We start from the raw sequence: 25,322 nt of genomic DNA on the forward strand, positions 1-25,322 counted from the left end.
AAAATAAACACCATCTTCTTAATTTTTAAAAGAAGCATCTCTGTATATCTTAGCTTGAAATGACATACTTTTTTTTGAACAAGAAAAAAATTAAAGATAGAATTACTGTTCTTCCTAAAATTGCAAGAATCTAAGAAACAAAACAAACTATGCAGTGCAAAGAAGATTAGAAAATGCTAGGATCATCAAGAACCGCATGTAATTTAAAGGCAACTTCAAGATAGCCCCAAATCAAACCAAATATGCAGCCAGCAGGCCAATTCTTTCAAGTATTCATCCACAGGTAGTAATTTAAAAAACAATCACAGTGGTGAATAAAAGCTGTTATGATCTATGAAATACAGCAAGGTGCCATTCAGGATAGTTGTTTTCAGTCATCCATCTCTGAAAGTGCCTTCTGGAACAAACTTTAAAATGCTGTTCCTTCCAAAGTCACATTTGAAGGAACAGACAAAAGTCGTAACTAGATGCTACTAGTACATTTAGTAATAGTAACTTTAACATTACACTGCAAATAATGTGGCCCACACACACAGGTATCTTTAATAAACCAATCTCTAGATGTAATATACATTTGCCCCATCAAATTCTAAAATTCAAGTTAGTAGTATTGCTAACTCCTGGGTGTTGGAGATCTATTCCAATACCACATTAAGCGGAGTTGGTCCTCAAAGTGAGAAATAAATTTAATTTCTGTACTTTTGCTTGTAGGATTGATAGCTAGAGCAAAATGAAGCTTTAGATAATATTATAGACACTACTGAAGTGGAGAGTGGTTGAGTTAATGGCATTATACTGCAAAACACCACTAGTAACCTCCCACTACCCTCACAATTCCCATTCCAATATAGCACATTTTAGTCTCCTTGTCGTGCAGCTCGTTGATCATCACCTAATTTTTCCATTAAAGGCACAGGTGTTTGGGATTAAATACTTCACATAAGGGTATGGCAATAAGTGCTTTCCTTGAATTCCAACAGATTACATCAACACATTACTTCTCTGAAACTAGTCTTTCTTCCAAAATATGATGGTTAGTTAATTTGATGCTCTAACCCTGATAAAGCCACATTTACCCACATATGCCTGGTAAATAATGAATGAAAAGCCAGTTATAAAATCCCGAAACATTTGCTTTTAGTAACAGCAGGCCCGTCTTTCCCAGAAAACATTTTTACTTTTTTTTTTTAAAAAAAAAAAAGGAAATCACAGAATAATGTACGTGGGAAGGAACCTCTGAAGGTCATCTGGTCCAACATCCTGCCCAGTGCAGGACAACTCTGAAATCAAACCATGTTGCTCTGAGTCATGCCTACAACCACTTGGGGCAACCTGTTCTAGTGTTTGCCCACAAATCCCAGTCTACGCTGCCAATTTTTTTTGATTCAGTAAATCATTACGATTCCATTTGCAATTATTTTTAAAGCTCTTCTGGGATACAGATTATATATCGGCCCATCAGTTTCAACATAATGAACAGCATAAATTCTATCTCAATGTTAAAACACTGTGGTTTCTATTAAAAAAAATTAATTTTCATCAGTTGCCTGCTGTTACTTTCACATACTTCAACATCTGTATGGAAGACCAAAGTCAGCATTCATTCGGTATGCATTCTGTACCTAATCTATCCTTAGTCTCCACACCATCCAGAGATTGTGCTTTCTCAAGATAAAGTCTTCAGTACCAAAGCTAGTTTAAGGAAGATGATCCATCTTTTCAAAATAAAAAAAAAAAAGAGGTAAATTCACTTTTCACCGATGAGGTAGTAGCTTTTGTTGGGATATAACCTTTAATGGGGATATTTTTTTCATCTTTACTCTTGCTTCTTTTAAGCCTTTCTACTCTGGTTCACAGCAAAGTTGCACAAACAGCTGTGTAGTACAACTGAAGGGAGGGGTGTCAAACCGAAACAAAAGGTGGAGGGGGAAATAGCTTCAGCCTTTACTAGCACAAAATTTTCTTCATGAAATCAAAACTTCAATGTCTGCTAGTCTCATTTCTCTCTTTCATAAATTCATCTGAGCAACAGACCACCCAAACTGAGAAGTGTCAGCTGAATACTGCCCCAATCGTATTATATCATGAACCATTTTATTCTCTGAAAGAAACTTAAAAATGTTTTCACATGAAAATCAAATATATCTCAACCAGATAGGCAGAACTTGGTGGATGCCCCATCCCTGGAACCATTCAAGGTCAGATTGGACGGGGCTCTGCGAAACCTGATTTAGTTGAAGATGTCCCTGCCCATGGCAGGGGGGTTGGACTAGATGACCTTTAGAGGTCCCTTCCAACCCAAATGATCCTATGATTCTATAACTGAAATACAGTAATACACTAATTTGTTTCTCTGAAACAGAACAGTAAACACGGATTTTGTAAAATTCCAGGTTTGCTTCTTTTTATTTAAACAATCAAAAGAAACAGACTGTTGATTATCATACAGGTTCTCTGCCCACTCTCCTCTCTTCCAACTTAATATCTGATTTCCATTACCCATTATATTCTTAGGATATTTCTACAGCAGACCCAAAGGTCTCAACACTACAGATAAAAAACCTGTCCCTAAATTGTCTAGCTTGGATCTTGACGAGTTTGTCCACAGCAGCAGGAAGTTCATCTACCCTCCTTCTTGATTAGCTCAGAATTCTATGACTTCAGTGTAGACAGTCTTGAAAAGAGAACAGATCACCCAGTATAGGAATGGGCAATTTGAAAGATTTTGCCATCCCAATACTCCTTTTTTACCTTCATCATCAAGCAATGTCAGGCTCATTGACAGCCAAAGGAGATATCCTGAGAAGAGAAAGACAGGTAGCACTCTTTGGCTACATCTCAACTGGGAAAGGTGGGGTTTGGGAGTGCTTCCAATCTCCTGAGTTGCCAGACACTCTGTAACGAAGGGAAACTTGGTTAAGTTGTTTTCATAGAATCATAGAATGATTGAGGTTGGAAAAGACCTCTAAGATCATCGAGTCCAACCATCGACCCAACACCACCATGCCCACTAAACCATGTCCCTAAGTGCCTCATCTATTCGTCTTTTAAATACCTCCAGGGATAGGGACTCAACCACTTCCCTGGGCAGCCTGTTCCAATGTTTCACCACTCTTTCAGTAAAGAAATTTTTCCCCACGTCCAATCTAAACCTCCCCTGGCGCAACTTGAGGCCATTTCCTCTCGTCCTATCGCTAGTTACTTGGGAGAAGAGACCGACACCCACCTCACTACAACCTCCTTAAGTACCAGTCCGATCTCTGAATGCTGACTTCTGGATCAGTTGGGCCAAAAGAGAGCTGTGACCTGTTCTGGTCAGGACTACAGTTCAGGTGACTGTGGGCCTAGGTTTCCAGGGTCTGTCCTGACACACATACTTCCGTTTAGATGTAACTATTCTTAAGTCAGTATCAAACTTCTTCTTGGCATTAGGAGCCACTGTAGGAAGAAGCAGCTGTAGAAAAGATTAGTATAAAATCTCTCTGTCCCTCTGACTCTCTTATCAAGAGTATTAAAAGCAGCTAGTTCAACGTCTGTTAGACATCAGAGTATTCACATGACATGAAAGGTGGAGGAAGAGAGCCCAAGAAGTTTATAAACATTCCGCAGTGGAATACCTCCAATCAGAGCTTGCAATCTAGCACAAAGAATACATCGGGGGGGGGGGGGGGGGGGTATATAAAAAAAAATCTATTAGGTTTCATAAGTACCTTGTAAGCAGAGGAAGTTTGCTTTTAATAAAGCATGTGCACAGGTGACTTCCTATGGAGAGGTGAATTCCATGTATTGGTCTAAAAGGCTGAGAAGAAGTAATCTCTTCCTCTAAGCTTATTGTCCTTCAAAATTTTTGCAAGTATCCAATCATCTTACGTTTAAAGTTAAGTACTAAATTCTTATATAGTTTTCCATGTAATCAAAATATCCCCATCAGGACATCACCATCATCAAGGCCACATGAAACCTTTCATGATATCTAAATGTTACTGTGTTCATCATCAGTGCAACATCACCTTTAAACATCACTGCCTGTCTCAAACAGTTGGGTACTATTCACATCTAAGGAAAAAGAGAGCATTCAGATAAAGTTCTAATACTGGCCATTTTAAAAAGCTTTTCAAATAAAGTATTACAAAATAGCTGTTAATGAGAGCTTATTCCCAAAAGATTTGTTAGAAACCTACTACCTCAATAAGCAATGACAGTACTGCCACACAGAGGGCCCTCTGATAAGTACTGTCACCCCTCAACATCAGACACCTGCAGTGAAAGTGTTTCACAAGAACTTCAGGCAGCTGGCTGAAGCTGCTTAACTATCTAGTACACCTGCCAAATCTAGAATAAAATAAAGAAATGAAGTGTTGATTATAGGAACACTACGTTGCTTTTTCCTTTTTTTTTTAATACACTCTTAATACATTTTTAAAATACTAGCCACATTAGTTACCACAACTATGACCAGAAAGAAGATACCTTACAACTTTTCAACAAAACCTGACTGGCAAAAAAAAAGGACATGAAATATCAAGTATAGGAGGCTCTGAAGATTTTTAAGACAAAACCCTTAACTGTTCTACATGTGTCCTCAAAGCTTATTTTCTTGCCAAAAATCTTGCTTCGAAAAATAAAGTTTTGATGGCTTTCATGTATTCTGAGCAAATGGCCCAGCCAGGTCCCGAATGCAAATCAGCAACCTGCCACAACACAGAAGTCCATGGCTCATTTTAGATCATTGTAAGCCACACTAGCAAGTGAGGCAAAACAACCACCAGACAAGCAAACAAGAACCAAAAAATGTAATCCGTATCACCACAATAATTTGTTTTGCTATGAGCAATTCACCTTCTAGACCATAGTATCATTAATTTAGCTAACACACCAGTGTAACCAATTATAAACTCCTTAGCAAACCTCAAACTTTAGTTCACTAAAGTCTTTCTCTCAAAGAGTAGATACAAAAAGAGAGCCTAGGGATTATAAATAACAGAGCAAAAACAGAAAAGAACATGCAAAGCTCAGAAACTTGAACCAATCATCTGTTTACTGTGTAAGTTCCTGCGTATTCCTGCTGCAGTAAGTAAGGCTTAAACCACTGACTGCACTAGCCTGACTAAAAGGCTTACAGTGCTTGTGTGCTTTGCTGCATCCCGTAATTTCTCTAGTCATTTGAACACCATTTCAGGAATGTCCTGTAGAGGTCTCAGATGATTATTCACATCCATAACATTCTACTATTCACCAGTATATTGTAAATGCGTTAACAGTTCAAACGTTGCAATACTGACAACATGACAGAAAGAGATCTTTACTGCTTGTCAGATTGCTATCTTGAATTGCATCCTCTTATGTACAATCATCTACTACTCAACGCTTCAGCAAAATGTATTTTAAATATTTAATACTTCCATTCCAAATGATCCTTCTTCATGCTGTAACCCACTAAAGCACCACCTCAGCCTGCCACTTCTGCGCAAAATAAAGCTGGCAACTGCAAAAGAATGTGGGAAATATGAAAAACTTTGGCAAGACTCCTACTGTCCAGGAAGATTAAGATACGGAAACACAGAAGAAAAGACCTCGATTTCTGGGGCTTCTCTACAGGTCTACATTCCAATCCAGTAAATTAAAGGGAACACTATTATTTACTTCAGAAGGGTGAAATTCAAATCAGACCCTCAGAGATCACATCATCTGAGCAGTATCCTGTTTTCTCTATTTCACTCCAACTCTACGGACATTCCAATTCCAGTTTTGGCAGTTTGTCACTGTTCACTCTGGAATTTAGTACTGAATAAAGGCACTTTTTGTGCCTTAAACTCGTACCATAGCTTATTTTGCAAATCTCTCCAAGAGAAGTCCATAGCACCCCAAACTAGAATTGTTCACCACTGTACAATTCCATCAAAACTAAAAATGCGGGGTAAGTGCAAGTCTTTGCAATGTAAATCTCAAGCAACAAAAATCCAAAATACCATTTAGGTCAGATCCTGCAGACAACAAAACTGTCCATTACTGGGAATGTGATTAAAATCAATGCAATGCCTCAGAAAAAATACAATCATACATAATATTTGCAAGGTCATACTTGCAAATTTATCACAAGTTGCTTTACAAGATGGCATGTGTTAAAAGGCAGCCACTGACAGAATGAGCCGAAAAGGACTTGATTTTTCTTTTTGGTAATATGTGAATACACTGAGAACACATTGTATAGGTCTTGGAAATATGGGGGTCAGATTTGGATGGACAGTGGGCTTAGGTACACCTGGGAATACATCCCCAAGAGTACACAAAAAGCATAATTAAGTCCCATATAGTCCTTAAGGCAGAACCATGACCTAACTTCTGTGAAAGTTTTAACATATTACTTCTGTTCTTAATTTGTTGTTAACATGTTCCTACCCAGCCATCACTTCCTAAAGAAAATAAGCTACTAAGCTCCTAAACTTCTGAAGGCTCTTGAGTTTCTCACAGGATGCTTGCCGTATCTCTTTAAAAATAATAAAAAATTTAAGTTACATTATTTGGTGCTGTACCAAGAAACGATGTATACAAAGATACCTCAAGCTGGGTATTCACAGTGTAACTCCAGACAGCCAAAATGATTTAAATTTTAAACCAAACCCCAATTAACAACACACATTTGACAAGAGAAGTACACTTGAGTGGTGGATGATTTATGGAACAGAAATGTCACTTAGCTCACAAGGAAATTTTGCATTGTACGCATCTCAGACAAAACCATGATTAAATATAGGTCAAAGGAGCTTTATAAGCAACAGTAACCACAGACTATTTCACAGGTTCACACGTCCCACTTTCCCCATTGCCCTCCCAAAAACGAGAAAAACATCCCTATGTTCTCTCCCTAGTTCAGCTCCTAGCTACTCCAGCCTTACTGCACTATAAACCTTTCTCCATGACAACTGGTCTCCACTGGATCATTGTGGAATGGAAGCCAAAACCAGCACCCCCTGATCGGGCTCTGCATTGGTCAGGCTACAATGAGAACAGCAGCATGCACCTAGAGGTCCTACACAGCCAGAACGGCTCGTGAACATGAATCGAATCACAGGATGAGACTGAGACTGTAATCATTTGCTAAATAACAGCATTTAAAAATCTAGTTCATAAATCTGAATCACATCTCTTTCTCTGATGCACAGTAACTTTTTTATCAACCAACTGAAATTTTGCACAGGGTTATTTCTAACAGGACTGAAGAGTTTTCATAGAGACATTCTGTTAACAACAGTGAAGAGGCAGAAAGTTGTAAGTCTACATAAACATTTTTAGCATAATCAAGGAGATTTGAATTAAGAACGAAGGGACTAGGCTTTGAATAAGAGTACTCTTTCTTGGTCAGATCATCAGGCCATGAGACAGGCACTTCTGGACTAGACTACAGTTTAGCAACTGATGGTATTAAACAAAGGAAAACACCACCTCATTGTTTCCTCATCAAGAACAAATAAATGTCTTTCCCTGACAATTTTCTGCAATCCACCACAGGCAGTGAACGAGGTTACAGTGCCCACTTTTTCAGTTGAAGCAGGCCATACCTCCTCTTCTGGAAGCATTGAAGAACCACATAGCAAATCACCCTGTCCTCTGATGACCAGAAGTGTCCCAGAGAGTGAGAGGCAGAAGTGATCAGAATTGTTCCTCCACAGTGTGATCCCAATAAATACACTGCCATGCAGCTGTATGACAGGAGACACCTGCGCTTTGGTCAAACCCTGTTAACTTGACAAGATGCTACTAAGACATATGCCTGCCATATAGCTAAAAGGCAGGTACCATTTGTCATGCGTTGGGCTACTTACTGCCATGTGGCATGACGTGCTTGTACACAATCTGCAGAACATCAAAAGTTCATCTGCCACATGATTAAAAATACCCACATCTTTGTCAGGCATTCCCAGCTCTATGAGGGAGGTAAGCTCTTAAGAGCGAAGGGCAAGGCATTAAATCACAGTAAAAATTCTTCATAGGTCAGATCTGTAGGCTATAAGATATGCTTATCTAGACAAGACTACAGTTTAGCACTTAAAAGTACATTAAAAAGAAACAATAGGTGTGTAAAGTACTGTTCCTTCATTAACAATACAAGAAAGCTGCTAATACAAAGAGAATGTCCTAGAAGGATTTAGTTAAAATACAGATTCTTCCAGATCTTTTCCTCTATACCGAAAGTAAAAATTTTGGTATTTCTAGATGCTGAAAGCCTAATTATCAGAACAAACAGCATATTATGGAAGGCATCCCAGTATGGCTGTTCTTTTTGTTTTTCACATAAAGATTGAAGTTTGATTTAATGAATTGAGAAAAATAGCACAGACATAATAAAGCAGGTCCAACATACAGTATTGTATAGCACGCAGCAAAAGCGTGCAGAAATTTGAGTTTGCTGTCCCAAGACAATACGTCTTTACATACCCAAACAATAACTTTGAATACAATATGCATTCAGAGTTGATGAGATAAAGTTGCCTTTCTTCAAGTACAAACAGTATCCAAGTTCAAAGGATAGCATCTGATCTTGTTCTATGAGATGCAAATGATTGTTTCAGTTGACAGAATACATTCATACCACTGACAGACTGCCTCTAGCCCAAAAAATTGAAAAGCAAATTAGCCTTAAAAAAGTACACTTAAGGCTGGGGGGGGGGGAGGGAAGCAATCTCTTCCCCAAGAAGCCCTTTCATTACCTAGTGAAAACAGGAGCCAGAGATTGACTTCATCAGGTAGGAACTTCACCATCACTAATGGTTTTGCACAGAAAAAGTCACTGGGAAGAGCAATAGTATTCAGTAACACTCAAAATGTGCTATTTAAAAAGACCCAAACCCTACACCCACAAAGCAAAACCTTACAAAATACTCAAACAACACAAAAGGGAAACCATAACTACTGCATCACTCCCCTTTTCAGCCACTAGCTGCTCCTTCCAAATGAAGGCCAAGTCAATTTGTCCATACAGATGACTCCCTCAAATACATGAAGACAAATGGCTCCAGTTTGCTTCACACAATAAAACATTCAAAATCTTGAATTACACTATCATTTTGGTGAGATACTTTGCAGCAGTCTAAAACACATTTTATGAATAATTAGGAAAAAAATGCACCAAAGTCAAAGAATCTACTTTCATACACAGTAGAAATTAGCTATTCATGAGCATGTTGTCAACAGCAGCACATTCCCAGAAAACAGGATCTAATTCTGCAACCGCACAATGACAAAGTTTCTCTTCAACAAGAGCTTCACAGTAACAAACATTTAAAAAGTCAGTAAAAACTTTGTAAAATCATAAAGGTTTCTTGGTGACAGATAACATGTTTAGGATCAAGATGTCTGTGACAGATGTACTGCTGGTCCACAGCAAAGCAAAGGTGAACATAAAGACGCACACAAGAAAGCAATGGAGAACTCAACAAAGGAAATGAACAGCTAAGAAGACAGTTCCATGGCAGCTAGGATTAATCTGCATCTTGGTTTCTACAGCACCACTCTCCCCTTTTGCTCCCAGCTTTGGACTTGCCTCCTGCCTCACACCAGCACTAGTATCCATTCAGTGACACAACGAGCTGATTCTGCTGGAAAACCACCATAAAAACAAGGGGTTTCATTTTAGCCAAATCACCTCCTGGAGTCAGTTTACTGTTTGGTGTCAGGAGATGGACAGGTAAACAGAACCATGACAGTCCAGACTCAGTGGGCTGCGTTACCCCTCTATAACCCTTTTCCACTTTCCTTGCAGGTCGCTGTAATAAGAATTTACACATCCTGGCATAACAGTTGTGGAATCTCAGCATTGTTTCTATTCATGCCTTTCTGAAAATGTGTCACCATGGAAATATTACTGAATGTTGGTCCATTTTCAATCTTTTCCATTACTTTCATGAGTAGTATTCTAGTTTTTAGTCACCTGTGTGACCTGTGTGATATAAAAATTGTGAAATCTCAAATACCCGTAACATTTTTTTAGGCTAAAAAGAAAAAAGTAGCAAGAAAACCAAAACAAAATCTATTTCACAAAATTCAACTTGTCTCTAGATGTTACAAACATTAGTAAGTGGAAGTAGAGAAATCCTCTTATCTTATTCTAATAACCTTAGTGACATGTTCAAAGCATAGAATTTTAACCAAAGGGTTGAACACAAGTTATTTAACTGGAGGAAAACAAGAACTCCTAATGTAATCTGTACAGATCTCTAAAGCTGTAAATAATTTGTCCTATTTGATCTCTTATATCGACCCTTACCTGTAAAAATGAAAACTTCTTTCACAGCCATTGCTTCAAAGTAAAGCCAGTTTCCCTTCTCTGAAAATATAAGATAGTTCTGAAGGATTCCTTCATTTAACCATACTGTAGTAGGACAACATCTCTAGCAAACACCTCAGCTCCATTCACTTGAGAAAAGGTCTCTTTTTCCTTCATGTGTACAACTTCTCATTAAGGCTAACGTTGTGCATGACAACTACAGTAATGCTATCTTGTAAATCAAGATAGGTTTTAATCGAAATAGCCCCAGCAGGCAAGTACTACAGACATAGGTCTGGATAAACCACAGTCTAGACCACTTGCCCCACTTTACATACCAGGTCACAGTCCTTGGCTTTAACCAGTGGTATATACTTTGCATACACAAGCAAATACTCTGTAGCATTTCCTGACTTATTAACTTCACATACTCTGAGATGAAAGATATAGTGCAGGCCTATCACTCCCAGAGAAATAAAGAATAAAAGCGTTATCTTAGAGTTACCATAGTCATTTTCACTAATGCTAAAATCAACAACACATAGCCCCAAGCAAATGACAGACTGGTTAAAAAACCCACATAGACAATCACTATGTAATTTAACACTGTCTGATGCTATCACAGCTATATTAGCACTGTAATATTAGAATTCTACTTTACACTGGATAAACAAATGAAGGTGTCAGAAGTTCAGACACAGCTAGTCTCTCATTGTGAGTTCACTACTTGCATCACGGGTTTTATTTTGAATAAATATACATCAATTAAATAAAAGCAGTTCTCAACCTGTCACTGAAACCGGAATGAGATACCAGACAGTTTCACAGGGAATATGCACATTCCTGAGCAGACAAGGAGACAGGAACAAATTATGTGGAGTTAGGATAAAAACCAGCAAATGATACTACAGGATGAAACAAGGCAGAAAAAGATATTTGGGGAAAAACCGTTGTCCTATCTCACTACAGGATTATTGCAAGTTGTACACCTTGGAGTATCATCAAATGATCCTCTACTGATTTTCCAAAATAGGCAGGTGACTATTTCTTATTAAGGTTAGAATTTCATAAGGTATGTTGAGGCAATCATTTAACAGCTCCATGCCACCACAAACGTAAAAGCCTCACTCCCTCCTCAGCTACTAGCAAACAAGGGAGATGCAAGGGAAAATAGAAAGGGAATGAGAAAGGGAACCTTTCAGTGACGGTTTGCCATTAAATTCATTCTTAGGAAGCAGCATTGTAAAGAAAGGATTTATCAGGTAGTTGCCCTAGTTGTACCTTAAATCAGCAATGTTAAGATTTGCACTTAAAACAGAATTAAGATCCATCCCTTTCAAAATGTAATGAGTAACACTTAAATTTAACACCATTATTCTTCAAAGGATAGATGAATCATACTCCTATTTCTTGCCTAAATTTTGTTCCCTCCCAGCCACCCAGAAGTTTCAACATTTCAGAAGCTTTTCCTATTTTAGCTGAAGTCCTGCAATCACCAATTTCACACAGAACTGTACTTGCCTCAGACACCAGACATTTCAGATAGCAAAAGTTATTCTACTCATCTGTCACAACACAGCTTACTTCCATGCAAAAAAGAATCAATCCAAATGTATTTTCCAATCTCTGATGATGCCTCCCATCATGCTACTCCCTTTTCTGCTTGCCTCTTATTTGCTACCTTTAACTGTCACCAGCACAGTATCTTACATGCCTCCTATTTCTCCGAGTCTCTACTGCAACTAAAAGCCTTCTACCAAGCACCCCTGAGCTACGGTAGTGCCCAGGAAAGAGACAGGATGAAAGTCCCCCTGCTCAAGTAACTACAGCCTCAGTATCTTCCCTCCTCACAGCCTCTGCTGTTCAAAGGACAAGAGAAAGCAAGTTCCAGTGAAAAAGTAAGAAACAAAGTGCCCTTTTTTTCTAAGGGGAAAGGGCACACAATGTTTAATTGCTGAAACCTAATAAAGGTTCTAATTCAGACAAATCTTGCACAAGTTACAGAATTCCATGATAAAAATTGTAGTGTTTTCACCTCCCCAAAAGATGAAAGCAGCAATGAAAACTGCATTCCCTCTCCACATCAGCACAAAGAAAACTCTTTCACAATCTCGTAACTCGTAAAGTTCTCTGGTTTCTGCACATCCAATGTTTCTTGAGCACTTCCTTGGTTATACAGTTAGCAAGTACTCTAGAAACATTCTAACAAAAGTATACTACAAACTCTTTCAAATGTACAAATATATTTTAAACAGATTTTTCTCCTCAGTGGAAAGAGAAGTGAAAAGGGGCCAGAAAGAAAGAATAGTTTTGTTTTCAGAGCAGCTCACTCCTTACCACTCTGACAGGAGTACAGATAAACATTTATATAAAGATCACTTGCAGCTTCAGAATTTGTGATGTGGAACTCATTTTAGGCAAGCTATTAAAAAAGATACTGTTTTGAGTCAGTGGTGATGAGTAGCGGTGCATGGACAATTTACTGTGTAGAAACCAAGCTATGAGAAGCCCTGCATTCCTGGTGAGAAATCAAAACATCATCCAACTGCTGAAGATTTGAGGGTACTGAGATTCTTATCTCCTATGCCACTCCTTGGTGCTCTACTCTGTTGGTTCCATCAAGGAATGTAACAAACATGAGGCCTACTTGAAATGTGTTGAATGATGGAAAAACCGAAAAATTTTCCTTTTCAAATTTGTCTCCACCCCAAGCCCCTCTTAATTGTCTGTCAGAAAAAAAAGACCCCACACCAACACCTTACTGTAGCTCAGTATCCCAGGAACTTGAAAAAGTATGAATTCCTCTAACCCTTTTTCACCTTTTCAGCTGGCTCATCCTCCTCAGTCCATAGTTGGCTTTTTATAACTTTGTCAAGTAGTAGCAGGATACAACTGATATTTTGGGCTATTTCCCTTCTTACAACAAACCAGTTTCAGAAGAACTGTCAAGATCAGTGAGTTGTCAGTTTGCTGTAGCTTGGAGGAGTCATAAACAAAGAAATAACATCTATTTATTTAGAGAGTGAAAATGTTACTACAACTCCCACATTCTTGCCTTTACGTTTCTCTTTCTCACACTTTATATCTTAAAGTGTCTTCTCTTTTGGGCCACCAGTCTTCAAAACAAATCAACACGGTACCCTAAGTGTTTGGAGAGAAAAATCACTGTTGAATAATGCAAAACATTAAAAATCCCTGAAGAACAGAGCAATTCAAATAGCTTCCACAACACTCCTAAAACACAACAAGCCAAGTCACTCTTGCCCTTACAAGTGTGAGCTTCTCTAATGTCAATGGGATTACTCAGATAAATGAAGTGGGCAAAACTGAAAACTGAGCCCCAAGCTTGAAGCTGATCTGAGGTTTTCTTCACAGCTGTACACAAGGCTATCATTATATTAACAGATCTGCACCATATAAGCAGTACAAATACATGTACTATCACAACAGTCTAGAAAAGCACATGAGAAAAAGCATCACTATATTAAAAAAACACCACCACACACAGAATTTTCCAAGCAGCTTTGAAATATGGCATTTTCAACTGTCAGCTTATTTCTAGACATGAATATTTTAAACCAGTAACAAAGAGGTTCCTAATTGTGCTCAAATACACCTGGCAACCCACAGACATATGGCTGATGTCCCACAGCGCTAGGCTTCAGTATTTGTATCTTCTAAATCAAAGAAGATAAAAATTATTTTAAAACATCAAGCGTGACTTTTCTATGCAATCATCCAGGGAATGCAGTGTAACAACAGCAGAAGGAATATTGTCCATAAAAACTTATCTATTCTACACTTGCTTTACCAATGAAAGATTTTAGGAGCCCACGTACTAGAATATTCCACAAGTACATTATAAAAAAATTATTATTACTCCCTTCAAACAAGGGAACATGTTTTCAGTCTTTCTGTAGAATCCATTATCTTCATTTTGACAATTTAAGTTTTAGAAACAGCACGAATCCAGATTTTATTGTATGGACAAACTTGGAAGATCACTTTTTAATTTTTCTGACAGCAAGCCCTAATTACGTCCTGTATGGTTTCCAAACATATGTCCTCTAAATGCCTGGAAGATGCAATGGAATCTAGAGCAAAGCCATCACAGGACTTTCACGCGTTTCTTATTCACTTTTCCAAATCAGGGCACCAATACAAATACAGACTGTAAAAATGGATATTGTAAATACAAATACTGTAAGCTGCACATTAAATGGGCTTGTCAGTCTCTCTTCTGTGCAGGCAATTCAGCTTCACAGTTGAGCCATGTACACTAAAGCATGGACTCTCTCAAGCACCTAAGGCAAAATCTCTCTTTCTGTTTGTTTTGCATGACTGACACAGGTTAACAATTATTTCAAACACCACTCTTTCTGAAAAAGGTCTTTACTTCCTTAGTTCTCGTTACAGATTATCAAGACTCAGGGCTTGATTTCTCTTTCACCTGTAATTAAGATATTAATGAAACAATATTTATCCTATCCCTATAGGATGGCAAACACACAAGCGTTACTCACTTAGCTGTCTACTCTGTTAATGAGAGTGAAGACTCAAATTTTACCACCAAATATGAATACTCTTGAACCTCTCAGGACTACAGAATGTATAAAAAAAAATTTTTAATTAGTATACTCATGAGGCCGTATTATGTACACTCCAATGTCACATTATGCTTTACCTCAGTCATACCATCTTGTATTCTGCTTTGCAAACACAAATTAAAAGTCTAAAACTAAACAAAACTTCAAATCCACTATTTCTAGTGACAGTAAAAACATAAGTTTTTATTGTCTGTCATAAAAAAATAAATACACAATCATCTGAGACGGCCAGGTGTAATAAATAACACTGTCCTGTATACCTTACCACCTCACTAATATTTACAAGGTATTTAACATGTTTTGAAGTACAAAGGAATTTAAGTATTAAGTTTGCCACTACTGGAATTTGCTGTTATAGCAAGTAGGACAGAGAAGCAGGCCTAACACAGCATATGATGCTTGTCAAAACTTTCCCTATGCAACTTGCAGCCAGCAAGCTTCATCACAACTACCTTTTCTAATTTCACCAGAGACATACAAACCAAGGCCTTCATTTATAATTCACTGCAGCTTGTTCCATAAATTTATAACGTCTTTTAAAAGTTTTTGATAATTAGCCCGCACTGTTTTCAATAGCAACATTGTATTTCGTAATACACACAGTTTTGGTTTTTAATGACTTTTCAGGACCACTTTGGACAAAATAGACGTTTTACAATAGGTATCTTGGGCGTCGATCATCCAGCTATTAAAAACAGCCATTGAAGCCTACCCAAAGAGCCAGAACGCCTCCCCAGCTGAAAGACCTGCGCCGGTGACTTCTGGGCGAGAAGCCTGAGCTGGTTACCCCGCTCACTGAAGCACTTCCCAAGGAGGTTTGCCGATTTACAGCGCTTAGACCTGGAAAGGGCAGCAAACACCCCGGGCTCCGGCTGGCGGGGGGCTGAGAGGATTTGGGCTTGCTGAGGCCTAGCGAACACACGAGGCCTCCTGCAGCCCCGGCTCCTTCTCCGCCAGCAGCGCGAACCTCTCCGGACGACCGGGCCGGCCGCGGGGCAGGCGGTCCCCGGGGCCGGGGGAGGGCCACGGGAGGGACAGGCGTCCGGGACGCTCCGCCGGCCGGGAGGGAGGGAGGCGGCCCTGCACCGCGGCGCCCGGGGGAGAGGGATGGCCAAGAGCCAGCGCCTCTGGTTTGGGAGGGACTCGCAAACTTCGGTACCTGTCGGGAACTCCCCGAACGCCAGCGACCCCCGTCGCCTCCGGGAAGAGCTCTACAGACTTCCCCCCCAACATCAGCTCACACAACGGGCTTAAAAACAGGCTGTACCCATGCCGATGGGAAGGAGGGCACGGCTGCAAACAGGGGCTTCTCCTGCCCTCCCCCCGCTCCCCCGTCCCGAGAGGGGCGCCCTCCGGCGCACCCCCCCGCCCCGTCCCTCCGCGAGGGAGCTGCCCCAGCGGCGAGGGGCCCGGCAGCGCCGCTCCGAGCCCACCCCCCGGCCCCGGGCCTCGCCAGCTCCCTGCCCGCGCACCCACCTGTCCCGGGGGTCGATCCAGCTGGTCTGCTTGGTGTTGTGGTCGATGTAGAAGACTTTGCCGTCGTAATCCCTCGCCTCCTCCCAGCCATCGGGTAAGGGGAGCTGCCCATTCCCCGCTTTCCTAGGCATGGTCGGGCGGCGGGGGTAGCTGCTCCATAGGGACAGAAAGAAAGACGGGAAGCGGGAAAAGCCCCCACCCGAGCTGGGGGGACGGGGAAGGGGCCGGGAGCGGGGACCGGGGGGCACGCGGCGGGCCGGGAGCGGAAGCCCAGGAAAGCCCTCCTCCGCGGCCGGGTCTCAGTCCACCATGCCGGGGCTGCCGCCTTGCCCGCGCCGCGGCAGCTCGGGTCGGGGTTGCCGGCGGAGCCCAGCTGCCGTCTGGGCGCGGGGAGCCCGGCTGAGCCCCGGGCGGCCGCCGCTCATTAGCATAAGATTAGCATCCATCTCATCTGCATGCACATTCCTCCCGCCGCATTCCTCAGGGTTAACCCTGCCGGCGCTGCCGCCGCCGCCGGGCTGGGCTAGGCGGGCCCGGGCCGTGGATCCGGGACAGAAGACGTCCGGCGAGGGAGCGCGTGGGGCAGGCCGGAGGGCAGGGGGCAGGAGCGGGGGGAAAGGCGGCAAGGGGGCCCCTCCTGCTTCCAAAGGAGTCCTGCCCGCGGCGCGCAGGGGCTCGGCCGGTGTGGGGATAGGAAACAACCACCTGAGGAGAACGGCGGCCTCGCGGGCCAGGCTGCCAACCGCCGGTGCCCCCGCGCCTTCAGGTCCCGGGCGCTTACGCGCTCCGGCCACGTCCCCGCAGCCTTTTTGGGCAGCTGGGAGGGCGCAGGAGCCCTCCGCAGTCACCACCGCACCCCCCGCGGCGGAGAACGGCGCGAAAGGGCTGCAGAGCAGTGGCCGGGGCTGCGGCACCCCGGCGTGAGGGCCGGCCGACCGGCGGCGCGTCTCTTTGTCTGCGAACTTGCTGCCGGACCCGCATCGGGTGGCGCGGGAGACTTTGGCGCGGGGAATCCCCTGGCCCTGGGGGGGCACGGGGAGCGCCCCCCGGGAAAAGGCAGTTTTACCACTGTCTCCGTGCCCCGAGTCGTGGCGGTGTCGAGAGGATTCCTTTCCCTTCCGTTCAGGTCCCGCTAACCTTGCTTCACATCCTTGTGAACTCTCGGTAAACTCCAGCAAGGCTCAAGGGTTCCTGAAAAGGACCTTGCCATTTAAAATACCTGAGTTCAAAAATTAAATAAAAAAGGGAACCCTTCTTTAACCCTGGAAGTACCTAAACTTACTGCCTTTTTTTTCTTTTTAACGGAAGCACCGGTGGAGAATACGTGCATGCACTATTTGTGCCCTCAACTGTTCTGGCCTAAAAAGTAGGCAGCTAAGTCGCATTAAGTATAGAAACCAGGTGTGAATTACTGTGCGTTTATCTCACATTTGCCACAGGAGAAGAGTACTCTAGGCTGGTTACCATGGTTCAGCTGATAGAAGGTAACTTAATGAGCCCTATTAATTTGCCTCTGTATCTGATTCTCAAGATTTGGCACCAGAAGTAGAGCGCCTATGGGGGAATATGACTCCCTGGTTTAGTGGCTAAGACTCTTAGGTAACCCAAGTTTTAGTCCCTGTTTCTTAGAATGTTTTATTTCTTTTCACTTAAAGTTACTGGTTTAAAGTAACAAAATTTTCCTGGGAGAGGAAGTCTGGGACCCAGAGCTGTCCTTTTTCTTTCCTCCTTTTTTTTTTTTTTTTTTGTTTATCTACTCCATTATAACTATCTTTAGCATTCAGCTCTATGAATTATTCTTCTGAGACGGTTTACACTTATTAAGTACTGGACTTGTTCAGTGTATAACAAGTTTTTGGATTCCACTTCAGAGGCCACATAGCTGACAGGCATTGCAGTAACTAATTTACAGGTATCTAAGTCCCATTGTTGGATCTGCTCCTACATAGAAATAAGTACCAGCAAGATATGATTTTAATTTAGCTAATTGCCAATCTGGTAGAGCTAAGACCTTTATTATTTTAGTCATCCTGCTTATTTTATTCTGTAACACTATATCTGCAAACGGCTCGTATGCCTCCCCAAAATACCTGTATGTTGAGCTCCAGACTGTCTTGAAGATTTTATTTTACATCTGTTGCATTAAGGTAATGTGCAGTGAAACTATGTACATGAAGTAAGGCCCTGGTGGTTAACAGTGGAGAAAAACTGAGCCGTTCTAACTTCTGGATATCCATGAGAGTTCAGCCACTTAGGGAAAGCAACAGGATCATTGCCTATTAAAGTGACAGACATTTATTTTCATTGAGAATATTAAGTTTCAATGAGCTGATCGGTTTATAAAGTCCAGTCTTTTTTACACTGGTGGAAAACAAGCACTTTTACTATCCATTTACGTTTGTGTCCTTTTAAATAGTCTACTCTAATTTTATAAACTTGTTTATAGGTGACATCCTGCAGTGAGAAGGTACATGTGACAGTTGTGGGACAGGATAAACTGGATTTCCTTTTCCCTTTTAAAGTTCAGTTTGAGTTACCAATAAAACATTTTGTTATGTAAGTTGATAAAAAGCTATAGAGGATATACTTTTCTTTCTGAAACTAGCTGCCAGTTACTTATCTTCGGCATTAATAAGCAGCTTTTATAATGATACAGCCTTTTTCATCCTGAAAAAGTAGGCCTGTTATACAGCAGCACTCCTATACTCCTACTCTCTAAATAATCCATGCAAAAGAAAGCATGAGATTAGAAAATCTGTAATACCAAGACAAAATTGAAACCTCATTTATGTCAGTACTTCCCCTGAAGTTAATTATGGCACCACCAAGGCAGTCAGAACCACATCTTTGTTTATTGGTCAGATGAGATCCACATGGATGTGGATCTGATTTATAACCATCTTTACCAGGGTAAAACTTCTCATCAGAAAACATCAATTTTTTCATTTGCACAAATAGATCAAAATTGCAGTTCTTAATTTTTGGAAATAAGTATACTAAGATCATTGCATAATTGTCGTAATTTTTATATATATGCTTGTAAGTGCATATACAGATGTGCTTACACTTAAACTCCTGCATGGTAAGTGTTAGGCTCTCCCCTTCCTCCCTCCATTTTCCATTGTTTGAGTACTTCATTGTGTTTGTATTTATAGTTAGAGTCTACAGTCCAGAATACCAGTTTAGGACTACTTAGGAATGACAATATTTTAAGTCAGACTGACAAAAAGTAGGTAATGTTTGTGTAAATAAATGCCAGACCTTTAATATTACCAGTGAGAACATTTAGCTTTTTGAAGGACTGCTGTTGTACAAAACAGAATCCAATTATCCTCTTGGTTTTTGCTCTTTTGCAATTTGGACTGGTAGAAAATAATTTCTTCCACTATCCTTTAATATTTTTTCATATGTCTAATATAGGAAGGCAGAACAGATGTTCATAATGATCCTTCTTAGCCTAAAATATACTATAAATTCTAAATAAAAGTAGTTCTGCAAGTATACCTCCTACATCTCAACTGATAACCTGCCTAGCATTTTGTGCTGACATTGTCAGCTGACAGCATACCACAGATTGTTTGGCTTAATTGCATAAGAGCATAGTTCAGAAGATATAAGCATGCTTTATTCAAAACACAGAAGGGTGCATATGAAGGAGTTGTCTGAAAGCTATGGCATGACTTAAGTATTTATCAGTAAGTATGATAAATAACAAGATATGCTCAATGAAAAGGAGCTAATTGTTCCTCTCTTTTGCTTTGCATATGCATGTTTCACAGGTCTGGAGAAGTTCATGTTATAAGTAGTACATAGTTAAAGGATTGAGTTAAAGGGAATTAGAATAATAACTATTTTGTGTCCTATCTACTTACTGTTATCAGCTAGGAGAAAAAATGTCTATGCAAAAATTTGAAACAGAAGTGTGGAAGTGGCTGAATCCAGAAAGGGGGTCTGCAAAGGCAAATGGTTGTGCCCTGTCACGTAACAAGAAGCATCCCCTACTCCAGTCTGTACTAGTGTAGTTAATCTCCTGATACTCTCTGGTTGCTTCTTTTTTCACAGTAAATCTGTTCTTGGGACTGACTGTGATCAAAAAAGGCATGTTTGTACCATGTCCTTCCATAACAAGAGACTCCCTTAACTTGATGATCCACTAGAGTGACATCCCTGAAGAAATTTACAGCTGTTACAACTTGTACTATCCACAAATGGCTCTGAATCAAGAGCCACAGCTGTCTCCCTGAAAATCCACATAGTTCAGCCTCCACTGCTTTCAAACAGAATTTGAGTGCAGAATGAATTATGAAGTATGGTGACAGAATTAATGTCTAAAAACATCTGACAAAAATGTTTGAAAATAGATATTAGTTATGCTGGGTTTCTTTAGACACTTAAACACAGTGTTTGTTGTTGTCCAAATATGGACAAGTCTGACTTCCCTCACATATAGCTACTGTAGAACTCTAAAAAATAGTATTTTCAGCATTATAAATATTTATTTATTTAACAACAGTGAATTTTATCTGACAGCTACGTTTTCCAAAAAAACCCCACCAAAAAATAGGAATCCTTTATGCTGTGAGATTTTTAGTTTTAAAAAGGGTTAAAAAGTCCTGTAAAGAAAAACAGTATACATGCATGAGGAAGGAAAGGAGGAGTGCTACTTATACTATTGTCAGCGTCTGATGCATGTATACATCTGAGCGTAAAAGATCTTTGAATAATATTGTTTCTGGTTGAATTTATGATGAAACTCTGCAGAAGTGATGGAGCCAGAGAACATAATAATGTTTATGATAATGTTTGATAATATTTATGCTCACTCAGCTTTTCTCTTTACTCCAAAGCCTGCTCTTTCCACTGATACTCAATTGGACAGCTTGCTGCTAAAATAGGATGTCCTGCAAAGACTTCCCAGAGTATCAGTGAAAAAGACCATACCGGGTTCTGCTTCTAATTAATATATACTAGCTTTTTTCAGAATTTTGGCCTTATTTTTGCCTTCAGGCATGCATAGGAGAAAGTAATGAGCAATTACACATTTTGAGTCCTTGCAGACATAATCCTGATCCTATAAATCTGAAAATAAGTGCACAGAACAATTTTAATTTATTGTTAGTCTGATTAAAAGTTTAGGGTAGGTAGAATGGAAATGATGTGGTAAGAGCTTTGCCTCAAACCTAACTACAGAAATGTGAGTAATGTTTTCATGGTAAAATCTTCTCAAACTCACCCCAAACCACTCATTAAACTAACTTAGCATTCAGTTCTGTTAACTCTGATTCATACTGCTGATATTTCTGTGGACAAAGCAAAAAGAAGATGGACAATTTTGGTTGTTCCACAAAGCTAGGGTTGATGAGGTCCAAATTAGCCTCTGAGGCATATTCCCACAGAATGTCTTGATGCAGCCTTGGTATGTTGTCTTGATGTTACATCTTCCATAGAAACAGTCTCTCTGTATTTTTTTAATGTATCTGATACTTGTACACACAAATTTAACTTTCCTACGTTTCATCATATCTATGGAATTGCGGCATCTATTCACTGCTGTCTAATGGCTTTGGAGAACCACAAAAGCATGCCTGGTCAGCCAAGAAGGTTCCCAAGAGCCCCGGTCTTCTCTTTTGGCTGCGTGTAAGACAGAAGTAGGCCAGCAGTAGAGGGTTTCTGCTCATCGGCAGGGAGGGAAGAATGAAGGAGTTTCTCAATAACAGCTCTTTTGGTGGAGAACAGCGATTAATTTCTTCAAGTATTTAAGATACTCCATCAAGTAGTATACAAGTGCACAGGTTTACAGAGCTAATGCTTTTAACAGTCCCTCTCGACTGGTGCAAGGAGTAAGTGCTCCCATCACAGCCAAAGGAAAGGTCTTAATGTACATCTGCTGAGTTGTATCTAAGGGCGGCAACAGATGAAATACAAAAAGGAATGTATTAGCAATGACATCCTGAAGTACGTTTCTTTTCTGTATCATCCATGTACTTTCAGAAACACAGTGCAGTAAATGAAGTAGACTGGACTAATTGACTGAGTATTTAACACCTGCATTACAAAAAAAATGATCCTCTGACTGATGGAGAGGCTTAGGGAACCTTTCTTCTAACAAATGAAAAATCTTGTTTGAAACACAAAACAGGTACGAACCTGCCAAAGTATAATATGAAAAAAAATGCTGCTTTTCTCTTTCACCCTCTTTTCATCTCTTCTTTCCCCTCAAAAAAGTACAGTTTCTTTGCATGAATGCAAAGTACTTTGACGTCTATCCAGGCCAACAACAAAGGAACCTCAATCCTATCTTATTGCTAACTGAGGCTAAAAACCATGCTGCAAAAATAAAATCTGTATCTGTGCAATTTTATAGCAAAAATGGGACTGATGCATCAATACCAAGATTTAGTACTGCTAGACTGCTAGAGATGTTGCTGAATTGCATGAATCATCCCATGGCAATTATCATTCTAGTCTGGTTATCCAAAACCCAGAATCCCAGTATGTGCACTTTTTGGAGGACTGAAAAAATTTAAAGAACACAGCATGATATTATTCTGTCCACTTTGCAGTGGACATAAAAAAAATGTGTTAAGTGACTTGATGGAGTAAAAAATACCTAAATGAAATAGGATAGGGATTAGAACATAGGATGCTTTCAGCTCCTGAGCTGAATCTGTTGAACTGCATTGTGTCATTTTTATTATTTCAATATGTGGTCTTAGAAATACTTGGGGTAAGCTTTCTTACCACAAGGGAAAGATTATAATTCATACAAAAATTCCTTTTATTCAGTATCTCATTCCCAGGTGAAATGTGGTATATAAAAGTTATCAATCCCATATGGTCAAGCATATGTTATGAAATGCTTGTGTCCACATATAAGACACATGACAATATTTCAATAGCTCTCTCCTTTGAATTTCTTGGTAGAGAAACACAACAAAAGCATAAATTGTAGTTAGCTGTACTTGCGTGTTCATAAATGAAATACACTAATAAAGAAACAACCTCCAACAGCATAAAAAAAATTACACTGAGCAATAATTGAAAGAAAATAATTTGAAGCTAGGCAAAGTCTGCAAAATTTAAGTATTAAAACATAATTCTTGGACTATGAAGTGTCAGAGCTGTTGCTGATAATCAGCTGTTCTGTAAAGGTGTGAATGTAAAGCCAAAGGAATCACAGGATGGTTGTGGTTGGAAGGGACCTCTGGAGGTCATCTTGTTCAACCCCCCCTGGTTAAGCAGGGCCACCTAGAGACATGCCCAGGACCATGTCCAGTTTTTTAATTTGTCCATCTCTTTTAAGGATGGAGATTCTACAGCCTCTCAGGGCAATCTGCTCCAGTGCTTGGTCACCCTCACAGGAAAAAAGTGTTTCCTGATGTTCAGAGGGAACCTCCTTATTTCATTTTGTGCCCATTGCCTCTGGTCCTGTCACTGTACACCACTGAAAAGAGCCTGGCTCCATCTTCTTTGCACCTTGCCTTCAGGTATGTATATATATCCATGAGATACCCCTGAGCCTTCTCTTCTCCAGGCTGAACAGTCCCAGCTCTCTCAGCCTTTCCTCATATGTGAGGTGCTCCAGTCCCTTAATCATCCTTGTGGCCCGTTGTTGGACTCTATCCAGTATGTCATGTCCATGTCTCTTGTACGGGGAAGCCCAGAACTGGACCCAGCATGCCAGGTGTGGCCTCACCAGTGCTGAGTAGAGGGCAAGGATCACCTCCCTCAGTCACCTTGGATCACCAAGGATCACCTCGGCAGCACTACCAATCCAGGATGCTGCTGGCTCCCTTTGCTGCAAGGGCACTTCGCTGGCTCGTGGTCAGCTTTTTGTCCACCAGGACCCCCGGGTCTTTTTCTGCAAAGCTGCTTTCCAGCCAGGTGGCCTAGAGCGTGTACTGGTGCGTGAGGTTATTCCTCCCCAGGTGCAGGACATTGCATTTCTCTTTGTTGCACTTTATGAGATTCACATTTGCCCATTTCTCCACATCTTTAAAGAGCACAAAAGCATGCCACATAACTCAAACATACCAAAACAAAGAAACTACTACACTTCAAACTGGCATCTTGAACTCTAGACCAGAGGTGCCCCTGAAAGCAAGCAGCCGGGTGTTCAGAATCTGCTGCTTTCCCTTTAGTCTTGCTGGATAATCAGAACAAGAGATAAACCTCCTCAGGACTGCGGTCTCTGCAGCCTTCAGTGGTGTCGTGGACGTCATCACCCACAAAAGACCTTGGTTCTTCTATGGAAGCATTAATACATGTTTGCACAACTCAGTATGCCACCTTCAGCAATAGAAATAAATAAAAGTGCTCTTTTGTATAAAAGAAGAAGAATGGTGTTTTCAAACACTAGCACAGAAACTCTGGTTACTTAACCATTGATACCTTTTTTTCAGAACATAACAAATGCGAAAGAAGTACAATACTTCTATGCGGCAGCCTGCTTCCCACTCCAGGAGCTCGGAAACAATTAGTTTGGGCTTTTTTTTCAGGTTGCAGAATAAGGCCTTTCAACCCGAGGAAATAAAGTGGACTGTATCTTCAAAATGTAGCAGAACAAGGGTTGGTTGTTCTACAGCTTCCATCTAGTTTCACCCCATATACTTAAACCAAGATTCATGGTAATTTTTAATATATCAGTGATGGGGGTGGGGGCAGGAAAGGTAGTGTCACCTTTTTCCATGGCAGGTGCTGGCTCCTGTTCTGTTCCTTGCTTTCCCCTTCCCACCTCCTTTCTTCTTACACCTGCTCCCTCTGACGGTCCTGTTGCTCTGCAGCCATCAGCTCTGATCTGCCAGGGCCGGGGCCACAGCGGAGCTAATGCTAATGGACCTGGCTTACTCCATGCAGCTGGTGTGTCTCCATGCTGCGCTCCCCAGTGTGTGCTGTTGTACCTATATCAACCACGCTGCTCCCTTCTCCAGAGCATCCCGCATCCCCACTCCCTGGAACAGTCTTGTCAGTGGCTG

General features: G+C 40.9%; 2 protein-coding genes across 6 annotated transcripts in view; one reads left to right on the forward strand and one right to left on the reverse strand.

Annotated features, from left to right (window-relative positions):
- The window catches only part of WWC2 (WW and C2 domain containing 2), a 106,634-nt gene extending 89,946 nt beyond the window's left edge, over positions 1-16,688 (reverse strand). For all 5 annotated transcript variants that reach the window (XM_076336458.1, XM_076336456.1, XM_076336454.1 and 2 more), the window contains exon 1: positions 16,348-16,688. In XM_076336458.1, the coding sequence (XP_076192573.1) occupies positions 16,348-16,478 (131 nt within the window). In that variant the 5' untranslated portion in view covers positions 16,479-16,688. The remainder of the gene's footprint in view (positions 1-16,347) is intronic.
- Positions 16,378-25,322, forward strand: part of DCTD (dCMP deaminase) — a 58,475-nt gene continuing 49,530 nt past the window's right edge. Inside the window, exon 1 of the mRNA XM_076336459.1 lies at positions 16,378-16,441. The gene's annotated coding sequence lies outside the window, so the exon portion shown is untranslated. The remainder of the gene's footprint in view (positions 16,442-25,322) is intronic.

This window comes from Aptenodytes patagonicus, chromosome 4 (assembly GCF_965638725.1).
Source record: "Aptenodytes patagonicus chromosome 4, bAptPat1.pri.cur, whole genome shotgun sequence".
Taxonomy (NCBI): Eukaryota; Metazoa; Chordata; class Aves; order Sphenisciformes; family Spheniscidae; genus Aptenodytes; species Aptenodytes patagonicus.